At 44.8% G+C, this 22,665-nt stretch overlaps 1 protein-coding gene across 1 annotated transcript in view; it reads right to left on the bottom strand.

Moving 5' to 3' along the window:
- Positions 1-7,660: 7,660 nt before the first annotated feature.
- The window catches only part of SLC25A40 (solute carrier family 25 member 40), a 79,859-nt gene continuing 64,854 nt past the window's right edge, over positions 7,661-22,665 (bottom strand). The window contains exon 12 of the mRNA XM_074945982.1: positions 7,661-10,117. Within this exon, the coding sequence (XP_074802083.1) occupies positions 9,984-10,117 (134 nt within the window). The 3' untranslated portion in view covers positions 7,661-9,983. The remainder of the gene's footprint in view (positions 10,118-22,665) is intronic.

Here is a 22,665-nt window from a genome sequence, read left to right as displayed (position 1 = left end):
ACTGTGTGCAGATGTGGTCGCCCCACCTCCAAAAAGATAAACTGGAATTGGAAAAGGTACAGAAACAGGCGCCAAAGATGATTAGGGGTATGGAACAGCTTCCATAGGAGGAGAGATTAAAAAGACAGGGACTTTTCAGCTTGGAAGAGAGATGACTAAGGGAGGATATGATAGAGGTCTATACAATCATGACTGATGTGGAGAAAGTAAATAAGGAAGTGTTATTTACTCCTCATATAACACAAGAACTAGGGGTCACCAAATGAAATGAATAGGCAGCAGGTTTAAAACAAAAGGAAGTATTTTTTCACACAACACTCATTCAGCCTGTGGAATTCTTTGCCTGAGGATGTTGTGAAGGCCAAGACTATAACAGGGTTCAAAAAAGAATTAGATAACCATTAATGGACCTATCCTCCATGAACTTATTAGCCAGGGTACGCAGGAATGCAAAACCATGCTCTGAAGCGTCCCTGGCCTCTGTTCGCCAGAAGCTGGAAATGGGTGACAAGAGATGGATCACTTGAGGATTATCTTTTCTGTTCATTCCCCCTGAAGCACCTGGTGCTGGCCACTGGCAGAAGACAGGATAGTGGGCTAGCTGAACCATTGGTCTGATCCAGTATGGCCGTTCTTATGGAACTATCTCAGCAACTGTCATTCATTTTTCAGTGTATTCAGCCTACTCTGTCCACTGGCTCAGCTATAGTGTTCATGTTTTCTGTATTTGAAATTTACCATCTTTCCTTTTACAAGTTTAAGTAAAGCAGGTGGGATAGTTTAAAGTCTGCTTTTAGAAGCTGCCTTACATGAAGTGTAAGGTGTCAGACAGAACAGAGCTGAGGTTTCAAAACACAACCAATTAAAAAAAATCACAAAACATTATATTAAACCACGATCAAATTAATGAAATATTTATGAATAAGAGTTTAAACTTTCTACTATCAGAAACAAAATTAATTATCCATCTGTACACAGGATCACAAAATGAGAAAACATTTGATTTTATTAAACATTAACATTTTTATCCCATCCATGGCTAGTATATGAACTCATTTCCATGCTGATTAAACCATGTATTACAGTCTATCTCCATTTTGAAAATAGTGAATGTTTCACATTTTTTATTGGGATGTATGTATTTTTCATAAAGTGCAATTTCTTTTTATATTATTAAAGTGTAAATTATCCTGAGAAAGAATGCTTCATGGATCACTTGAATGAGAACTCATTTTCCTGCCCCCTCACACTATTCTTTATTCTGCATCTTTTTTTCAGCTTCAGAAATGCAGGTAGCTTTTTAACCTGCAGGACTCTTAATCCTCATCTTTGATGGCTAGCAAAATATGGGTGCAAGACTGTGTTTTTCCGCAAGAAAAAAAAAACCCTCTTTCCTTGGCCACATAACATGTAGTGGGCACTATCTTAGTTTACTGAACTCTGTGAGCAGGACAGGCAACACTTAGTCACTATGAAGTGGGTGTTCTAGCAGTGTGCATAAAAATGTAGCAAAAACAAAGCCTACAATGTGATCAGTGGGGACAAACAGCAGCCCAGAATTAATGAACGGATAAAAACCTGAAGAGCCACAAATGAACTGGTGATTTCTAGCTTACTGCTTCAGGGCTGTAGAAAGGTCACCTGTGTACTTACTCTAGTTTTGGGTGATAAAGATGAACCCCTGACAAAGTTTAGCCCCTCTCCCTCTCACCCCCAAGAAACCTTAAATGCCAATACTTAAAGAACTAGGTTGTGGTCCTCAGATGCTATGGAAGTGAAGTTAGTTTGTGAAAGCTTTCATCATACCTCTTGCATGCACCCAAAAGGAATCCAAGACATCTTAATATTTAAAATTCTTTAGCAAATAACCACTGTACTTCAAAAATAGGATTGAACACAACTAGTCAGTCATAGGTAGCACATTTTACCCTCCTGCAGGCTCCCTCCTACCTTGCTTGTACATCACAGAGCTTCCCTCTGGAGTTTTTGGATGTGCAAAAATCCAGCATCAGGCTCTTAATGGGAAATCTGATTTCCAATTTTTAGAAATAAACCAGCTAATCAGCTTAATACATGGCTCTGCAGTGGAATCCAAATATTAAATTATTTCGCTATGAAATTCCAACTTAAATGGCAACAGAATCAAAGTGAAAAACATGCAGAGGGTTACATGGCAAACAACTTAATTCTGATTATTTATTTAACTCAAGATTGTGTAATGTAAAGTTTCTAATCCATTCAGGACGAGTAAAAGTTACAGGCTTCCTAATGTGAAAGTAGAATGAATTATATTGAAATTATAATTCATTAAAGAAATGCTACTTGAAGGGTTTGTTGAAATATAGTTGTCAGGAAGAGAAACATTAAGGAGTGTGAGACAATGGGTCCTCAAACTAATTAATTTAGAGCTCCTACTGAGCTAGGAGATTGGTAAATGTTAGCGCAAATAACATATGTATGTATATTTGTCAGTTTCTGCTTTCTTTTGTCTCTTATGTTAAATTGGCTTTGGCTTAGCTGTATAAATAGGTTATCTTGGGCCTCAGAGAGGGGCTCACATCTGGGTGCATTAGCAAGGCGCTTTGCTAATAAACAGAGTGGTCTGACAAATTATGTGAGTCCTGAATCTGACTTTGACAATTTGGAGGTTCCACCGAGATGGCAACTGTCTTCACTGGTGCCGTGTGACTCCTGACTGTTCTTAGGACGGCCGTGGCAAGCCGGCATCTGGGCATTTGGCCCAAGCGGTCCTCCACCAGAACGGAAGGGTGCATGACCACAGTGAAGTCTACGCCATCGAACCTGTTGGTTCCCACTCTGTTCTGGTAGGGATCCCGGGATCTGACATCAGGAATCTGGTCAGGTAATTATTTCTGTGTTTTGTCCGGACTGAGGATTGTCTTGTCTCTGTGTCTATCCGTCCTCCCTGTGGTGTGTTTGAGTCTGGGCGCCGCCTCCGTCTGGGGATCGGCTGACCAAAGGGTTCCTGTCCCCACGGTCTGAGTGAGTGAAATCTGCACAATCGCAGCCGCACCGCGCCTTGGGTAAAACCCTTGGTGTGAAAGCAAGGGCGATTGAGGCAGTAGCCTGTGGGCTCCTTTTGTGTGTTGCACCGGGCATCGCTCTGACGAACCCGACTTTCCTTCTTGTGTGATTGGTGTGTGAAGTCCTCCTGTATGGGTAACCAGACGTCTAAGTCGGGACAGTTCCCTAAAGGAACGCCGACTCAGTTTATGTATTTTAGGAAGAGTCCGGACTCCTGTAAATTTCTGGAAAAATGGTCTAGGCTAAGGGGGTCAGGTAGAGTAGCTACTACCACCACTACGCTTCTGTCCCCAGAAGCCTTTACAGCTGTTCTGAGGGAAAATGGGCCCTTTTCCCACAGAAATGATCTATAAGGGACTGCTGCAGGCAGCAGGCAGAGAGAGAATCTGATCAAAATTGTTTGACTATTGGGTAATGTAATCAAAATCACTAAAGGATGTAAGGGTGTTCTATTGGAACTTAACTGCCTCAAATGTATAAAGTGAATGTAAGATGTGAAAAAAAAAACAGCAGTGTGGAAGGGATGTTAAGGGAAAGAAAATGTGTATGTATCTGTCTGTGTGTGTGTAAATATGTAAAGTTCTAAGGACCAGTTGGTTTTGTTTTTGTTTTAAATAATGCCACTAAAAATCCATTTGACTCTTTAATTCAAAGTTGCAAAACTGACAGACCTTTTTGCTAGACACAGGTAATTAGTGTTGTTTAGCTTTGGGATTTGGCATTTAACCCTTAAAAGGTAACTCAATGCTTTACAAAATTTAAAATGTTTTTAAGTTGTGGCTGCAGCAGGGCAGTCGAAATCAGGAGAATAGAAAAAAAAATTCTGGATTCTTTTTGTTTGTTTGTTTTTTGTTTGTTTTTGTAACAAAAGAGCAGATGAGAGTTGTAGTAAAAAAAAAAAATTAAAAAAAAGACAGTGCCCTTCTGAAGCAAAAGCAGGGGTGAAGTGCACAAAACAAAAAGAAGCAATGTTAGAAACACTGAGTCTTAAAATGGCTCTGAGTAATCAGACTGTCACTTTGATAAAGCTACATGAAAACTCTATAAGCAAAAAAAGAAATAGCTACACCTTATGTAAAAATGGATCTGGATAATGTTATAGAAATTAAACTATGGAAGGAATGTGCATTTGCCCCAGAACATGTGCAGGGTATATTGTAGAAGGGGCAAAAGAAATGCAAACATACCATGCTACTTAATTAAAATGCTATTAGGGCTCCAAAGGGAGCCACAGTAGGTTGGGTTTTCTTTTTCAGATTGCTGTGTGTTTTGGAAGCAGAAGTTAAAAGTAATCAAAACTCTGGTGAAAGTTGATTGTGTCCCTTTTAAGATAGAGTCTCTGAGCTGCTGATGGCTTTAAATCCAAAAGCAGGAAGTATCTGTGAAAATGCAAATTACCGAAATGATAAAGGAAGGAAAGAACTAGCAGCACAAAGGAGCTGCAGATAAAGGACATACCTGGTCAGCAAATTTTCTAAATAAAAGGCATGGGATAACAAGATAATTTTATTAAATTTAATTTAAATTTAATAAGTATCCCTATAACAACATATAGTGTGTATGATTTTTGGAAAAACCCTTTAAGGTCATATGGTAATGATGCTTCTCAGTTATTACCTGTAAATAAAACTTAAAGCTTAACACAGCAGGAAAAACATTATAAACTTGGTCCGCTGTATAAGAAGGAAAACTCAAGGATTTAATGACTAAACAGTGGGATAATTTCCCCATAACCCTTAAAAGATAAAAGCCATTGAAACCTGGCCTGCCTATAGAAAAAAAACAGGAAAATGTGGGGGCAATTTCTCTGTTTTTCCTGCAATTAGCAAGGAAATTTGTAAAAGAAAGTGGTATTATTATTAAGCAATAATCTGTCCCCACCAGGGGGGTGGAAATTGTTTCTTTTGTTTTTAGACTCTACAAGCAAGCTGGCACCAGCGGAAGAATAACTCAGAATACCATGGATCTATGTTTTGTGTTGTTTGTCTGTGGTGTTTGTCTTGTTGCTAGCATTGTTGTGTTTTAATGAACAGAAAACCTCATGACATGGGTGGGGGATGGCTTCAAAAGGCTGACCTTGGGGGGAGGGGGGGAAGATGTGTATGGGAATGCAAAAGGCTAACTCAGGAGAATCCCAAAATTCAGTGGCCACTGTTAGGATCTTGGGACAAAGACCGAGTAGACGTCTTAAAAGACAAACTCGGCCAACCTACAACTAAATTGGCAAAAGGAGAGGTTGATTGTTTCATGCAGTGGTGGGAAGAGGCAAATCATATGTGGACAGAATCAAAACTTGCCTCTCTCAAAGATTCTGGCTTCTATCCCACCAGATGCAACTCATTTTACTGTTGTTGATTTGTGCTCCGCTTTCTTTTCTCTCCTGGTTCACCCTGACTCCCAGTTCCTGTTTGCCTTTTCTTACAAGGGGCAACAGTACACATGGACCACACTGCCCCAGGGGTATACTGAAAGCCCGTTATTTTTTTCCCAAGCATTAGCCCGAGTCCTTGCTGACCTTGTTTTCCTGTCCAGGTCCACACTAGTCCAATATGTAGATGATCTACGCCTCTGTTCCCCTTCATTGTCTGCCTCTGAAACTGACTCTTTAGTGCTCCTTACTGTCCTAGCAAATAAGGGTCACAAAGCTTCTCGCTCTAACCTACAACTCTGTCAAGCTTCTGTCACGTACCTCGGCTTTCTCCTCTCCCAGGGTTCCCGTGCACTTTCTCTCACCCGCGTCCAAGCTATCCTTAGCTTTCCCCGACCCCGCTCCCCACGCCAGGTCCGGAAGTTTTTAGGCATGGCTGGATTTTGCAGACAATGGATTCCCCAATATGCCTCCCTTGCAAAACCTCTCCAGGAACTCACTCGATTCTCTGTGCCTGACCCCATGCCATGTCCCCCTGAGGCCAATTCTGCCTTTGTTTCCCTCAAACAGGGTTTGGCTTCTGCCCCTGTCTTAGGGCTGCCTGACTATTCTAAGCCTTTTACCCTTTTCTGCCACGAACAATCTGGGTGTGCGCTTGGAGTTCTCACTCAGATGCACGGAGAAAAGAACTGCCCAATGGCTTATTTCTCTGCCACTTTAGACCCTGTTGCCCAAGGCTTACCCCCCTGCCTGCATGCTGTGGCTGCTGCAGCGTGCCTAGTCGAAATGTCTGATTCCCTTGTTCTCTGCTCTCCTCTTACCCTCCTGGTCCCTCACTGACCTCGCCCTGCTCCAAGACTCTGCCCCAGAAACCGAGAAAGAATCCTGGGTTGCCCAAGGTTGCTCTCTACATCCCGATTCCTTTTGGCGCTCGCCTACTGGCGCCTTTGTAGCCCCCTTTTCACTCTACCCGTCTCTGGCCACCCTGCTACACGGTGTTTCGCATGTCGGAAAGGAGGGGATGGTCTCTGCTGTAACTAAGACAGGATGGTGGGCCCCCCATTTTAGCTCTTTTGCAGCCCGCCACTGTGCAGCCTGTACCATTTGCCAAAGCCATAATATTGGTAAACCTGTAAAAGTGGCCCAGGGGTTCCGAGGCCTGCCTCAAGCACTGTTCTTGCATTGGCAACTTGATTTTGTACAAATGTCTAAGTGTCAACAATATGAATTTATATTGGTTATGGTATGTTTATTCTCTGGTTGGATTGAAGCCTTTCCTTGTCGCAAGGCTGACTCACTGTCTGTTGCCAAATGTTTGTTAAATCATATTATGCCTGCCAAGGGAATTCCTGCTGCTCTGTCCAGTGATCGGGGTACACATTTTACTGGACAACTTGTTCAACACCTGGACCATATATTGCATATCAAACACCTGTTGCACTGTCCCTACCACCCACAGAGTGCAGGTGCAGTTGAAAGATGAAATGGTGTACTTAAGAATAAGCTTGCTAAAATTTGTGACTCTACAGGATTAAGCTGGCCAGTAGCCTTACCATTAGCCCTTATGGACATGAGATCCACTCCATCCCAAAGGCATAAATTAAGTCCCTTTGAAATTGTTATGGGACGCCCTATGCGAGCTATGACTACCATTACTCCCGTTCCAGATTTGAACTTGACTCACAGTGCGCTCCTTCAGTATTGCTGGGGACTAATGCAAGCTGTAAGTCACTTCCATTCACAGGTTCGAGTCGCCTGGCCCACGGAACCCACCTCCGATGCTTGCCACAACCTCGAGCCAGGTGATTGGGTCTACATACGGCGCCATCATCGAAAGCACGCCTTGGAGCCCCGCTGGAAGGGTCCTCATCAGGTACTGCTTACTACACAGACGGCTGTTAAACTATCTGGCATTGCAGCGTGGATACATGCTTCACAGTGTAAGAAGGCACCATCCCCAGAGAGCCAATCATCACCTCAGGACAACGCAGAGTCAATTTTGACTCCAGAAGAAGATATAGAGGAACAGTCTGCAATTCCTTACAATCTACACTCTCGTAAGGGTTACCAGAAGCAGACGACGAACAAAAAAAAAAAAAAAAAGAAAAGAAAAGAAAAAAAAGCAGTAGCGAGCCTAGCGCCTACTGTCTGGTGGGCGTAAAACCGTGACTGCAGTTCCCTCAGTTGAGGTTGTCAGAACCAGAAGAGCCTTGCCTCCAACATGCGCCTCTGCCTGTTCCTCGGCTGTTGGTATCTTACGGTCTGGGGAGACCATGATGACAATTCTTTTATCCAGCAGCAGGTGTGGATAGCTCAGACCCTTAATATTTCTAATTGCTGGGTCTGCGCAGCCACATCTCAGCCCACTCTCAAACTGGTGTTCCTGTCCTGGCTATCCCACTCAAGTCCCCAGACCTCACTGGAGGGCCTCGTCCGTTTAACAAAATATGGAACAGCAATGACACTTGGGAAGCAGTGGGAATAAATGCAACTAAATGGATAAGTGTGGTGGAGGGAAAAGGTCATTGGTGTTGGGTGTGTAATGGGACAGGGCTGGATCTGGGGAAAAGCCGTTGCCTTCAGCATATTGTGGCCAATGGTGTATGGGATTATTCAAACAAAACTAAAAAGTGGCGGGCCGGGTATGGAGATATGAATTTTTTTCTCAACCTGGGATCATAAACCTTCCCTTGAGAATGCCTCCGCAATTTCAGGCGAAAAAGAAGGGACTTAACAGATGCCCAACGGCACGTAAATAACATAAGCCCCTTAACCTGGGAAGAGGCCATTGGCAGTTCCTTAATACCATTAGGGGGAGTAATACACCATACAAAAAGGCTCCTAAGGTTACAAGCAGTAGTTGAAATAATGGCAAATGAAACCGGAGGAAGTTTAAGAGCCCTGTCCAAAGAAACAGGGGCAATCCGACAGATGGCCCTCCAAAACCGTCAGGCATTGGACATAGTGCTGGCAGCAAAAGGAGGGACTTGTGCTCTCATTGGAAAAGACTGCTGTGTGTATATACCAGACAACACCAATGAGGTAACAGATCGTGCTAGCCACTTAGAACAAATCACATATCTTCCCCACGAAGAGCCAAGTTCTTTATGGAAGTGGCTAAGTAACCTTTTCAATTTCTCTGGCATAGGAAACTGGTTGTTTCACGGAGCCCTAAGTCTCCTGTTTGGAATCCTAATAATTTTTGTATGTTTTCAGTTACTTTCCTGTTGTATCCAAAATTGTGTCAGGCATGCTACACAGATAGCTGCCCCAAACCAGAGTGCTAATTTGATGATTTTAAATATCACTGATGAACAAAGAGATAAAGAACGCTTGATATGTGGAACCCAGTAATTATTGGTCATTGCGTAGCTTGACCAAAAGGAGAGATTGTGAAAGTAGAATGAATTATATTGAAATTATAATTCATTAAAGAAATGCTACTTGAAGGGTTTGTTGAAATATAGTTGTCAGGAAGAGAAACATTAAGGAGTGTGAGACAATGGGTCCTCAAACTAATTAACTTAGAGCTCCTACTGAGCTAGGAGATTGGTAAACGTTAGTATGCAAATAAGATATGTATGTATATTTGTCAGTTTCTGCTTTCTTTTGTCTCTTATGTTAAATTGGCTTTGGCTTAGCTGTATAAATAGGTTATCTTGGGCCTCAGAGAGGGGCTCACATCTGGGTGCATTAGCAAAGCGCTTTGCTAATAAACAGAGTGGTCTGACAAATTATGTGAGTCCTGAATCTGACTTTGACACTAACTATTGTATTTGTGGTCTATAGCATACCCCTACTTACAATTTTCAAACCACATATATGGTAGGCCAAATATAAATGGTTTTTAGGGTTCTGTTTCAAGGCTATTTAGTGGTGCCCCCTTCTACCATCGGTCTCACTGAAACACTGATGAAATCCTTAACCTAACTTTCAACGACAAAGATGACTGATGCCAAGACAACCACTCATTGAAGGGACAAATATCTAAACATATCTAGGTACATGATTGAGCATTCATGAAAGACTTTGCATGTTTGTTTACATATTGTCTGTTTTTCTGAACACAAATCCTAATAGATTCTCAGAGCATAAATACATTTAAAACAGGCTATTTAGAGAAATGTTAAAATGCATGGCAGAAATGATCATGTTCCATACCAGTCACAATTTCCACTGAAAGGTTTTTTCTTTAATACAGGTGGCAAATACTATTTCATGTTTCTGACCAATCTCAAAGTTTTTTTTTTTTTTTTATCATTTCTGAAGATGATTATAAAACTATCAATTTGCTTCCTTAGCTCTCTAGGAGCATGGTCTTTAAAGAGAGAATTCACAAGAAATTTTACACAATGGTTCTAGGAATATACACATCACATAGCGCTCTTACACTTTTTTGAATTCAGAAATAAAGATGCATAATCAGCCTGGGGGAAGTGCTAAGGCATTTGCATCTGGTTAGCAAACTTCATGGCTGAATTTTATCCGGTAACTCTGGAATATTTTAAATTCTAGTCAACAGTCAAAGTTAGCACAACCTTGACCATATACCTTGACTGTCGTTGCACTCTCAGCTTGAGTGAGAATTAATAGCTGTGTGTATTTTTTGTTTGTTTAATTTACGAAAGAAGGACTTCCCATATTCATATGTGCTGATCATTATGGCACAAGCAGGAGCAACTTTAATCAACCGTGGAACAATACCTGCAGGAAAAAAAAATGTATTCACCAATTATCCATAAATATCACTCATTTTCAGAATAAGACAGACCACAGGCTTCTATAACACTGTGTAGTATCACTCACTGCAGCAAGTAAAGTGGTAAAAAGTCCTATTCTTAAGGAAACATATAGGCCACAGTCTTGCAAACACTTAAGTATGTATTAGACCCAAGCAGTCCCAAGGAACCAATCCAGTGGTGCAAACACTGGCAAGTTGCACCCGTGACCATGTGAACAACTACAGGAAGCTTTTTATCTGAGCTGTCTGCAGTTTCCCCCTTTGGCCGCTAGAGCCACTGGTGGCAATGGTGGCATCCTCTGTACACTCAGAGCAGGTACAGCACTATGGACTCACCCAAGCCATCTAACAGTAGCCCCACTTCTACCTTTCCCTGTACAGTACAGTGAGTGGAGATAGGAGCTCAGGGGAAGCTCTTCCTCTGTGGACTGGAGAAGAGGCAGCTGCTAGAACCTGTATGGGGCTGTTTGGCTACTGGAGTCGGTCAGAGGGGAGCAGGTGCACTGGGAGTCAGGAGGATTTAGGACAATGGGAAGGTGGGAGTCATGAAGCAGGTGCAGAAGGAACAGATGCCTGCATTTTTGGGTGTACAATTTATATGCATTTAATATTGAATTTTCAACCTGTAATTGTCACACAGGCAATTGGTGTGGGTAGATGGGGTTCAGAAGTGAGAAGATAGAGCCCCTACCTGGTTTTTTTTAATTTTCACATTATTTTCTTACTCATGTGGGCTCTTAAGTTGGCAATTCTACTAAGACTACTTGAGTACAAAGGTATACATGTACAGGATCAGGCCCATAGTTAAAATGTGCATTGTTTTGTGGATGATAGTTGTTCATGGGAAGTAAAGCTTCTAATCTGTTTAATCTATTCAACTCTCGTAACAATAAGTTTAGACTTTGTCGCTTTAGACAAAAATAACTACTATGCAAATTTTGAAATTCTAAAACCCCTTTATATGTATATATGTTAATTTATGACTTAAAAATTAGGAGAAACATTAAAGTGGTACACTTTCTTTTGGTTTGTGCTCCTGATTTGGACTGCATTTTGGATTACATTTTGATTTTCATTCGAATTGTTTAAAATGTATTGCACTGACTTTCAACATTTTCATAAAGGACACTGTAGTCGTCTTAGAAGAAAAATGTTGGTTTTATAAAACATAGGCTTTAAAAAAAGGAGTCCAATTAATTTTTTTTTTTATTATTTAAACACACTCCTGGAGTGCTTGCCATCCTACTGTGGCTGACGCATGAGAACCAGAAATAAACTTCCTACTTTGTTTACTTTTTAAAATTCATTCAAGCTTATAAAATAAAAATAAACCTTATAAATGAGGGGGGAAACTGTTACTAACCTTTGTGTAACTACTGTTCTTCAAGATGCGTTGCTCATGTCAATTCCATGTTAGGTGCAAGCACGCGCCATGTGCAAAGTCGCTGGAGATTTTCCCCTCCGTGGTATCCCTTGGACCGGGTCTAGCACCCTCTGGTGCCATGTGCTCATGCGCCGGTACAAAGGGCCGACCAGCCCCACACCTTCAGTTCCTCTTGCCAGCTAACTTGCCAGGGGCAGGAGGGTGGGTCATGGAATGGACATGAGCAACACATCAAAAGAACAACAGTTATAGGAACAGTTTTTTCTTCAAGTGCTTGCTCATGCCCATTACACGTTAGGTGACTCCCAAGCAGTACCTGAGGAAGTGGACTTGGAGCTCATGGACATGAGGATTGCACCACTGATCTACCAAATTTGGTGTCATCCCTAGCTTACTGGGTAATCGGGTAGTGGGAGAAGAATCATAGGACTGGAAGAGACCTTGAAAGGTCACCTAGTCCAGTCCCCTGCACTCAAGGCAGGACTAAAGTATTATCTAGACCATCCCTGACACGTTTTTGTCTAAACTGCTTTTAAAAATCTCCAATTATGGAGATTCCACAACCTCCCCAGGCAATTTATTCTAGTGCTTAACCACAATGACAGAAGTTTTTCCTAATGTCCAACCTAAACCACTGTTGCTGCAATTTAAGACCATTGCTTCTTGTCCTATCCTCGGTGGTTAAGGAGAACAATTTTTCTCCTTCCTCCTTGTAACAATTTTTTATGTATTTGAAAACTCTTATAATATCCCCCCCTCAGTCTTCTCTTCTCTAGACTAACCATACCCAATTTTTTCAATCTTCCCTCATAGGTCACGTTTTCTAGATCTTTAATAATTTTTGTAGCTCTTCTCTGGATTTTCTCCAATTTATCCATATCTTTTCTGAAATTTGGTGCTCAGAATTGGACACAATACTTCAGTTGAGGCCTAATCAGTGTGGAGTACAGCGGAAGAATTACTTCTCGTGTCTTGCTTATGACACTCCAGCTAATACATCCCAGAATGATGGGGTGTTTTTTTTTGTTTTTTTTTTTTGCAATAGTGTTACACTATTCACTCATATTTAGCCTGTGGTCCACTATGACCCCCAGATCCACTTCCACAGTACTCCTTCCTAGGCAGTTGTTTCCCATTTTATATGTGTGAAAACTGATTGTTCTGTCCTAAGTGGAGTACTTTGCACTTGTCTTTATTGAATTTCATCATATTTACTTCAGACCATTTCTCCAGGTTGTCCAGATCATTTTGAAATTTAATCCTATCCTCCAAAACACTTACAACCCCTCCCAGCTTGGTAGCGTCCATAAACTTTGTAAGTGTACTCTCTCTATGCCATTATCTAAATCATTGATGAAGATATTGAACAGAACCAGACCCTGAGGGAATCAGTCAATATGCCTTTCCAGCTTGACTGTGAAACACTGATAACTACTCTCTAGGAACGTAATGAGAAAGTATGTACTGACAGATCGCTGCCCTGCAGATGTCTTGGATTGGGACTTGGGCCAGAAACGCTGCTGATGAAGCCTGAGCACTCATCAAATGGGCTGTCAAGGTGGCAGGTGGTAAGACTCCTGTCTGCTTATAAAACGTGCGAATGCAGAAAATGATCTAGTATGAGATTCTCTGGGCCGAAACTGATCGGTCTTTCATTCGTCTGCTACTGCCACAAAGAGCTGAGTGGATTTATGGAACGGCTTGCTTCCCTCCATGTAAAAGGCTATGACACATTAACATCAAGCACGTGGATGTGCCACTCCTCTGTATTTTTGTGTGGTTTTGGAAAGAAAACGGGCAGGAAAATAGCCTGATTACTATGAAAACTGCAAGAATGCCTTTGGGAGGAATGCTGGGTCGGGGGTGGGAGGGAGTTGAACCTTGTCCTTAAAGAACACCTTAAATAGGGGTTCTGATATAAGGGCCCTGATTTCTGAGACCCTCCTGGTCGAGGTAATCGCTACCAAGAAGGCAACCTTCCAGGAGCTCAACAGAGCTATGCCAGCAGTTAAAAGGGAGGTCCTGAGAGTCTCAACAGGACCAGGTGTAGGTCCCATGGAGGGACAGGCTTGCGAATTTGAGAGTAAAGCCTCTCTAGACCCTTAAGGAATTGAATGGACATTTCATGTGAGAAGACTGACCTACCGCCCACCAGAAGTTGGAAGGCTGAGATTGATGCTAGATGCACCATGATAGATGAAATGGCTAGGACTTGTTGTTTCAGATGGAGCAGGTATTCCAGCATGGACAGGAGGGGTGACTAAGTTGGTGAAAAGCCTCACTGGGAAGACCACACTGAGAAACGCTTCCCCTTGGCTAGGTAAATTGCTCTAGTAGATGGTTTTCTACTACCTAGCAAGACCTGGCAGACTTGTTCTGAACCAGCCAGCTCCACTGAATTCAACCATGGAGCTTCCACGCAGTCAGGTAGAGGGCTATGAGGTTCAGATGGAACAAACAGCCATGATCTAGCGAAATCATGCCTGGGAGGGGCGAGAGCGGCAGCGGGGTTGCTACTGACAGATCTCGTAGCATGCCAAAGCAGTGTTGGTGCAGTCATGCAGGGGCTATAAATATAATCCTTGCTTTGTCTCGCTTGACATGTAGAAGGACCTTGTGTACCAGAGGAATGGGGGGAAATGTGTAGAACAGGAGCTTTGTCCATGGGAGCAGAAAGGCATCCCAGAGAGAGCCTGGGCTGTGATTGTGCAGCAAGCAGAACTGCTGACATTTCCTGTTCTGCTTGGTTACGAACAGGTCTACATGGGGAAAAAGAAAGACAGTTACCTTTTCTATAACTGGTGTTCTTCGAGATGTGTTGCTCATGTCCATTCCATATTAGGTGTGTGTGCTCACCACATGCACCGGTGCTGGAAGTTTTTCCAGCAGCAATATCCGTAGGGGACCGGTTCTGGCACCCTCTGGAGTGTGCCTGCATGGCGCGGTATAAAGGGGCACCGCCAGCTCCCCCCCACCCTCAGTTCCTTCTTGCTGGAAACTCTAATGGTGGGGAAGGACGACGGGTTGTGGAATGGACATGAGCAACACATCTCAAAGAACACCAGCTCCAGAAAAGGTAACTGTCTTTTCTTCTTCGAGTGCTTGCTCATGTGCATTCCATATTAGGTGACTCCCAAGCAGTGACCCTGGAAGTGAATAGGAGTTCACGGATATGTAGATTGCAACACAGCTCTGCCGAACCCAGCATCATCCCTGGCCTGCTGAGTGCTGGCCTAATGAGCGGTGAACGTGTGGACAGAGGACCACGGTGCTGCTCTGCCGATGTCCTGAATAGGGATGTGCACCAGGAAGGCTGCTGAAGACATCTGAGCTCTAGTTTCATAGATATGAAGGTCAGAAGGGACCATTATGATCATCTAGTCTGACCTCCTGCACAATGCAGGCCACAGAATCTTACCCACTCCTGTGAAAAACCTCTGACCTATGTCTGAGCTATTGAAGTCCTCAAATCATGGTTTAAAGACTTCAAGGTGCAGAGAATCCTCCAGCAAGTGACCTGTGCCCCATGCTACAGAGGAAGGCGAAAACCCCCCAGGGCCTCTTCCAATCTGCCCTGGAGGAAAATTCCTTCCTGACCCCAAATATGGCGATCAACTGAACCCTGAGCATGTGGGCAAGATTCACCAGCCAGATACCCAGGAAAGAATTCTCTGTAGTAACTCAGATCCCACCGCATCTAACATCCTATCACAGGCCATTGGGCCAATTTACCATGAATAGTTAAAGATCAATTAATTGCCAAAATCATGTTATCCCATCATACCATCTCCTCCATAAACTTATCGATTTAATCTTGAAATCTAGTTGAGTGGGCTCTGACAATCGGTGGCAGCAGAACCCCCACCAGGTCGTAACAGGTCCTTATGGATGAGGTGATCCAATTGGAAATCCTCTGCGAGGACACCGGAAGGCCCTTCATCCTATCTGCTGTAACAATGAAGAGCTCAGTTGATTTACGGAAAGGCTTGGTATGTTCTAAGTAAAAACCCAAGGCCCTTCGGACATCCAGCGCGTGAAGACGCCTCTCTTTGCTGGTTTTGTGCAGTTTGGGACAAAACACCAGGAGGAAGATGTCCTGGTTCATATGGAAGGTAGACACCACCTTCAGCAGGAAACTTGTCTTTGTAGAAGACTGTGTACGACGGTTCTGAGGCCCATGCTTTAATTTCAGAGACCCGTCTTGCCGACGTCACCACCACCAGGAATGCGACCTTCCATGACAGGTGGGAAAAGGAGCAGGAACCCAGCGGCTCAAAGGACAGGCCGATAAGCCTAGAGAGGACCAAGTTAAGATCTCACTGTGGGACAGGAGCCTGTACCTGTGGGAAGAGTCTCTGGAGCCCTCTCAAGAATCTGACGGTCAAGTCATGGGAAAACACCGTCTGCCCTTGGATTGGCAGGTGGAAAGCGGACATGGCCGTGAGATGCACTCTCATGGAATACCCACCGGCTGAAGTGAAAAAACAGATTGACAGAGCCAGAAGAGTACCCAGAAGTCACCTACTACAGGATAGGCCCAACAAAGAAAATAACAGAATGCCACTAGCTGTCACCTTCAGCCCCCAACTAAAACCTCTCCAGTGCATCATCAAATATTTACAACCTATCCTGAAAAATGATCCCTCACTCTCACAGATCTTGGGAGACAGACCAGTCCTTGCTTACAGACAGCCCCAAACCTGAAGCAAATACTCACGAGCAACCACACACCACACAACAAAAACACTCACCCAGGAACCTATCTTTGCAACAAAGCCCGATGCCAACTCTGTCCACATATTTATTCAAGTGACACCATCATATGACCTAATCACACTAGCCACGCCATCAGGGGCTCGTTCACCTGCACATCTACCAGTGGGATATATGCCATCATGTGCCAGCAATGCCCCTCTGCCATGTACATTGGCCAAACCCGACAGTCTCTATGCAAAAGAATAAATGGACACATCTGACATCAGGAATCATAACATTCAAAAACCGGTAGGAGAACACTTCAACCTCTCTGGCCACTCAGTAAAAGATTTAAGGCTGGCAATTTTGCAACAGAAAAGCTTCAAAAACAGACTCCAACGAGAAACTGCTGAGCTTGAATTAATATGCAAACTAGATACCATTAACTTGGGTTTGAATAGGGACTGGGAGTGGCTGGGTCATTACACATATTGAATCTATTTCCTTAAGTTAAGTATCCTCACACCTTCTTGTCAACTGTCTAAATGGGCCATCTTGATTATCACTACAAAAGTTTTTTTTCTCCTGCTGATAATAGCTCATCTTAACTAATTAGCCTCTCACAGTTTGTATGGTAACTTCCAACTTATCTGTATATGTATCTATATCTATATCTTACTATATGTTCCATTCTATGCATCCGATGAAGTGAGCTGTAGCCCACGAAAGCTTATGCTCTAATAAATTTGTTAGTCTCTTCAGGTGCCACAAGTACTCCTGTTCTTTCTTCTCATGGAAGAGTCGGCCAGGCCCTGATTCCTCAAATGGAGCAGGTAGTCCAGGACAGCCTGAATGGAAGAATGCAAGGGAGAAATGCCATGTTCGGATGCCCAGTGGGAAAACCTTGTCCACTTGACCAGGTAATTCAGTCTAGCTGAGGGCTTCCTACTCCCCAGGAGGATCTGTTGGACTCCTTCTAAACAGTTCCGCTCCTCTGGATTCAGCCACAAAGCATCTACACTGAGAGGTGAAGGTTGGAGTGTAGGAGCCGACCATGGTCCTACAATAGCAGGTCCGGTCAGTTGGGCATGGACTTGGAAGTTCATAAGCATGCCAAACCAATGCTGGCGAGGCCACACCAGGGCGATCACTACAACCTGCACTTTGTCTCTCTTGATCTTTGCCAGGACCCTGCTGATGAGTGGAATCGGAGGGAATGTGTACATCAGACTCCCTGACCACGACAGGAGGAAGGCATCGAAGAGGGAGTCCTTGCTCAGACCTTGTCGAAACCAAAACCGGTGGCATTTCCTGTTCTGCCTGGTAGCGAACAGGTCCACTTGGGGAGTTCCCCACTTTCTGAAGATCATGCAGGCTACCTCTGGATGGAGCAGCCACTCGTGGTGAGAGGAGAAGTCCCTGCTGAGCTGGTCCACCAGCGTATTCTTGACACCAGGAAGGTGACAAGCTTCCAGGTGGATTTCATGGCCGATACAGAAGTCCTATAAATGGAGTGCCTCTTGACAGAGAGCCGACGAACACGCTCCTCCTTGCCTGTTGATGAAGAACACTGAAGCTGTGTTGTTCGTCAGGACTCCTACCACCTTGCTTGACAGGTGGAGCAGAAAGACTCCGCATGCCAGCCGGACTGCTCAGAGTTCTCTGACATTTATGTGCAACTTCGCCTCTTCTGAGGACCACATCCCCTGTGTCTGGAGGTCACTGAGACGCACACCCCAGCCGACGTCCAAGGCATCCGACACCAACTCAATGGAGTGAGGGGGGTTATCGAATGAACCCCTTCCAGGACTGTCCTGTGGTCGGTCCACCATTGCAGCAAGGTAAGTATCGTCTGGGGAATAGTAACGATCTTTTCCAGGGGGTCTTGGGACTGGGAATAGACCATCCCCAGCCATTGTTACAGGGGCCGCATCCAGAGCCTGGCATGGTGGACCACATAAGTGCACGTTGCCACGTGACCCAGCAGGCGCAGACCAACCCTGGCTGTAGTCAGAGGGAACAGGGAGACTTCCTCGATGAGGTTCGTCAATGTGTGCAACATTTGCAGTTGCAGGAACACCCTGGTGCAGGTCGAGTTGAGGACCGCTCTGATAATTCTATCCTCTGCACCGGCACTAATGTTGATTTTTTGTCATTTACCAATAGGCCGAGAGCGCAGCACGTGGGTTCCATGGCGCCAGCCACTGCGCCTGGGGCCATGGGACAGATTTCGGTGCTAATGATGTAGGCGGCACCACAGGTACCGGGGCCTGTCCCACAGTCAGGGAACTTCGCTCTGTGCTGGAAGTATAAGCGGAGTGGTGGGTACTGGGTGACCAGGATTGGGCGGAGCAGTGGCTCTTGTCCGACCAGTGCCAGTCACTGCATCCCAAAGCTGACCTGTCTGAGTGAGACAGGTGTCTTGGTCGGGATCTTGAGGACTAATGGCGTTTGGTGGATCTGCGTTGGAGACCCGGTGATCCATACCTCACGCTACTCGAATGGTACCGGGACATCGAACGGGACTGGGAGCTAATATGGGCCGGTTGCTGGGGGGATCTTCCTGACAAGGGCAACCTACTGCTTGGAGAGGGGCGATGACGGCCCAGCGATCTGCGATCTCTGAACAGTCCCGTGATCAGTACCAAGCCCTTGGAGACAGTTGGGCCGGGGCCCGGAGTTCTTGCCGGGCAGCACGTGCCTCAGAGGGTCTGTGCCAATCTACTGGCGAGATAGGTCTTCAGTCCCTCAATCGGTGGCCCCTGTACAGAGACCGAAGAGGGCTCCTGTGACGTTATCTGATTAAAATATGACCATATAGATCATTGTTGTAACCACTGTTATATATTTGCAGCAAATCTTGTACAAAGGTTGTCAACTGAGGTGTCTCTGAAAAGGTTATGATCTTCTGGTGATGATTATGCTGTCGGTATGTATGTATCATTTTTGTATTTGAAGTTATAAGTATTGGCTCTATGCCTGGATTTCAAATGTTTGCTCCTGGGGTACCCAGCTAGCCAGCACATCTTGAAGGGACTATTCAAATTAAGTGGCTCATTAAGAAACACTTGTTTGACAACAGACCATGGGAGACAGCCATCTACACTGAGTGGACTGTCATGTAAACATGCTGTCTGGAGTGTAGGTAATGGCTTCCTGCAATGACTGAGGGAAATTGGGCATGAACATGTGACCTGCCCCTGCAACTCCAAACTCCATCTTGTTACTGTAATTTTCCACAGTAAGAACAATGGGATGCCCTCCACATGGCAAAAGCTATAAAAGGCCATGGAAACATCTCCATTTTGTCTTCAATCCTGTTTTTTACCTCTGGAGGAACTTTGCTACAAACTGAAACTCTGAACAAAGGACTAAATTACCCATCCAAGTTGTGGATGTACTCCAGAGACTTGACTTAACCCAGCAGTTTATTCCATCACTGCTACAAGCCTGAACCAACAACTTTGCCATTACTGTATGTAATTGATTCCTTTAACCAATTTTAACTCTCACCTTTCTTTCTTTCTCTTTTTTTTTTTTTTTACATGAATAAACCTTTAGATTTTAGATACTGAAGGATTGGCATCGGCGTGATTTTTGGGTAAGATCTAAGTTATATATTGACCTGGGTGTGTGGCTGGTCCTTTGGGATCAGAAGAACCTATTATTTGATGAGACTGGTTGTAAAGAACCACTCATCTTTGAATCAGTGTTTTTGGTGGTGATATAAGAACTGGAATGCCTGAGAAAACTGCCTTTATGTTTTCTTGTCAGTCAGTGTGGTGAAACAGAAGTTTACTTTTGTTGCTGGTTTGGTATATCCTATGGGGGATTAGCGACCAATCTTGGGGTGTATCTGCCCTATTTCCCAGCAGTTCATCCTGAATTTGGCATACTCAGTTGTGAAGCATTGAGGCACGGTTACAGCTCCACTGGGCCTGCCTCTCTAGTCCTGGGGCGTGACGGCTTTGGGTGGGCGAGCAATGGCGGGACGTCCCTCTTGATAGGGAATGGTGCCGCTGAGGTGGGGACTCATGCATAGGTCCCACCGCGGATTTTCCCTGAGACTGGGGTACCACTGGAGTCGGTGTGGGCGGCACTGGGAGCATCAGGATCTCCTGAGCTGCTTGAAGGGCTTCGGGCGTCGACAACACTTGAAGCTGGTAGGGGCCTGCACCGCTATCCGGAGTCACAGGCGAAGTATGGGATGGGCTGCACTGCTCGACTTGAGCTGGGGCCCAACTTCCTGAAGGGTGCATTGAGCTGCATGGGTCGTGGCTCGCTCCTAGCCCTCTCCTTTCCCTTAGTGGAGGTAGGAGATCTTTTTTGGCTTCTTGACCAGAGCAGTGGAGGGGGACCGGTGCCGGCTCATGGATGGTGCCAGCGGAGCACTGTGCATGAAGGCCGCGGTGCTCAGTGTGGAGTCGGACCACTGCTCTGGTGCCAGAGTGAGTGCCTACTCCATTAGGAGTGCTTTCACACATCTATCATGCTCCTTCTTTGTCCTAGGTTTAGAGGACTTGCAGATACGGCACTTGTCACGTATGTGCCCTTCGCCTAAGCACCATAGGCAGCTGGTATGTGGATCGCTGATGGACATAGTCCATTTGCAGCTACTGCAGGGCTTAAAGCCTGGGGACCGGGACATGCCCCGTCCCCCGACTGAGTCCCATCTGGGACTAATGAAGTGTTTGAGAACGACTACTAAGGATAACTAATAAACTACTAACTATACACAACTATATTACAGGTTTTCAAAGTTCGCAAGAACAGAGAATGAAACAGAAGGAACTGAGGGTGGGGAGAGGTGGCAGTGCCCCTTATACTGTACCATGTGGGCGCCACTCCAGAGTGCACCAGAGCCAGTCTCCTACAGATACTGCTGAGGGAAAAAAATTCTGGCACCGGTGCATATAGTGAGCACACACACCTAATATAGAATGGACATGAGCAAGCACTCGAAGAAGAACCCCCACCTCTGGAAGATGGATCTGTTTGAAGGGACCACTTGTGGTGAGAAGAAAAAGGCTTTCTGAGATGATCTGCCCAGAGTGTTCCGGGCTTCTGGAAGGTGGGAAGCTTCAAGGTGAATGGAATGTTTCACACATAAGTCCCACAGGCGAATGGCCTCTTGACACAGGGTGGAGAAGTGCGCTCTTCCCTGTCTGTTGATGTAAAATATGGCTGGCATGTTGTCCATGAGCACTCAAACGACTTTGCCTGTGATCTGGGGTAGGAACACCTGGCATGCTAAGTGGACTGCTCTGAGCTTTCTGACAGTTATGTGCAAGGAGAGCTCTTCCTGAGACTATAGGCCCTGAATCTTGAGGTACTCAAGGTGAGCCCTCCAAAATTAGGGATACTGCTCGTTGTGGGGTGTCAAAGAGAATGCAGGCATGCACCAATTGGGACCTCTCCAGTGGAGGGAAGTGAGGACCAGGGAGAGAACTGTAAACACCAAGTCCAAGTGATGGCAGCTCAGTGAGTACACTGAGGCCAGCCAGCCAAGTTTGAAGTGGGGAAGCGCAGTCTTGCATGCTGTACCATGTAAGTGTACACGGCCATGTGACCTAAAAGTTTGAGGCAAAAATGGGCTGTCGTGACTGGGTGGGCCTTGACCTTGGGTATCAGAGCTGACATCTTCTGGAAGCAAGCCTCTTAGAGGAAGGCTGTGGCTTGAGTAGAATCGAGCACCACCCTGCTAAACTCTATCCTCTGGATAGGGACAAGAGTAGACTTTTGCTCGTTTATCAATAGGCCCAGGGCACGGAAGGTAGCTTGGGCCAGACTGATGTTCACTTTCACCTAGACCTTGGACTGGCCCTTGATCAGCCAGTCATCAAGGTATGAGTAGACTCGAATGCCTTGCCCGCTGAGGAAGACCACCACCACTGCCATCCATTTTGTGAAAACTCGAGGGGCTGCTGACAGGCCAAAGGGGAGTGTTAGGATATAGCTATTCAGGCCTGTCTGTAAAGGCCTATACTCCAAGAATTTAGGTGTATTCTTATCACTTAGCTAGTTATAGAGGTATAAAAGAAAGAATCAAAATCACTGCCTGCCGGTGTAAGGGCCTTCTCTTACTGTGACAGTCTGAGGCCCTGTTCTTAGGCTAAGATCTTTGGCTAAGCAGCAGAGGCAGTCATAAGCTGGGAAGCGAACGGTCACATCCTTACATTCCAAACTAGTCACATTGAAAGAAGGTGTTATTTGGCTGTTAGGAATACAATCCTGTCCTTGTAATGCCTATCACCTCCAGAGAAAGGGACGTGCCTTGAAGATGTAAAAGGAAACTTAGTTTGATAGCAATAGCTGGGATGTGAAATCCTCATTTCTGTGTTGTTCTATCATTGTAGTCCCCATTTCCCTATTGTTTGTCTGTATAATCTCTGTCTGGTTCTGTGATTGTTTCTGTCTGTTGTATAATTAATT

The sequence above is a fragment of the Natator depressus genome, chromosome 2, assembly GCF_965152275.1.
Source record: "Natator depressus isolate rNatDep1 chromosome 2, rNatDep2.hap1, whole genome shotgun sequence".
NCBI lineage: Eukaryota > Metazoa > Chordata > Testudines > Cheloniidae > Natator > Natator depressus.
This window is presented reverse-complemented; position numbering and strand designations above follow the sequence as displayed.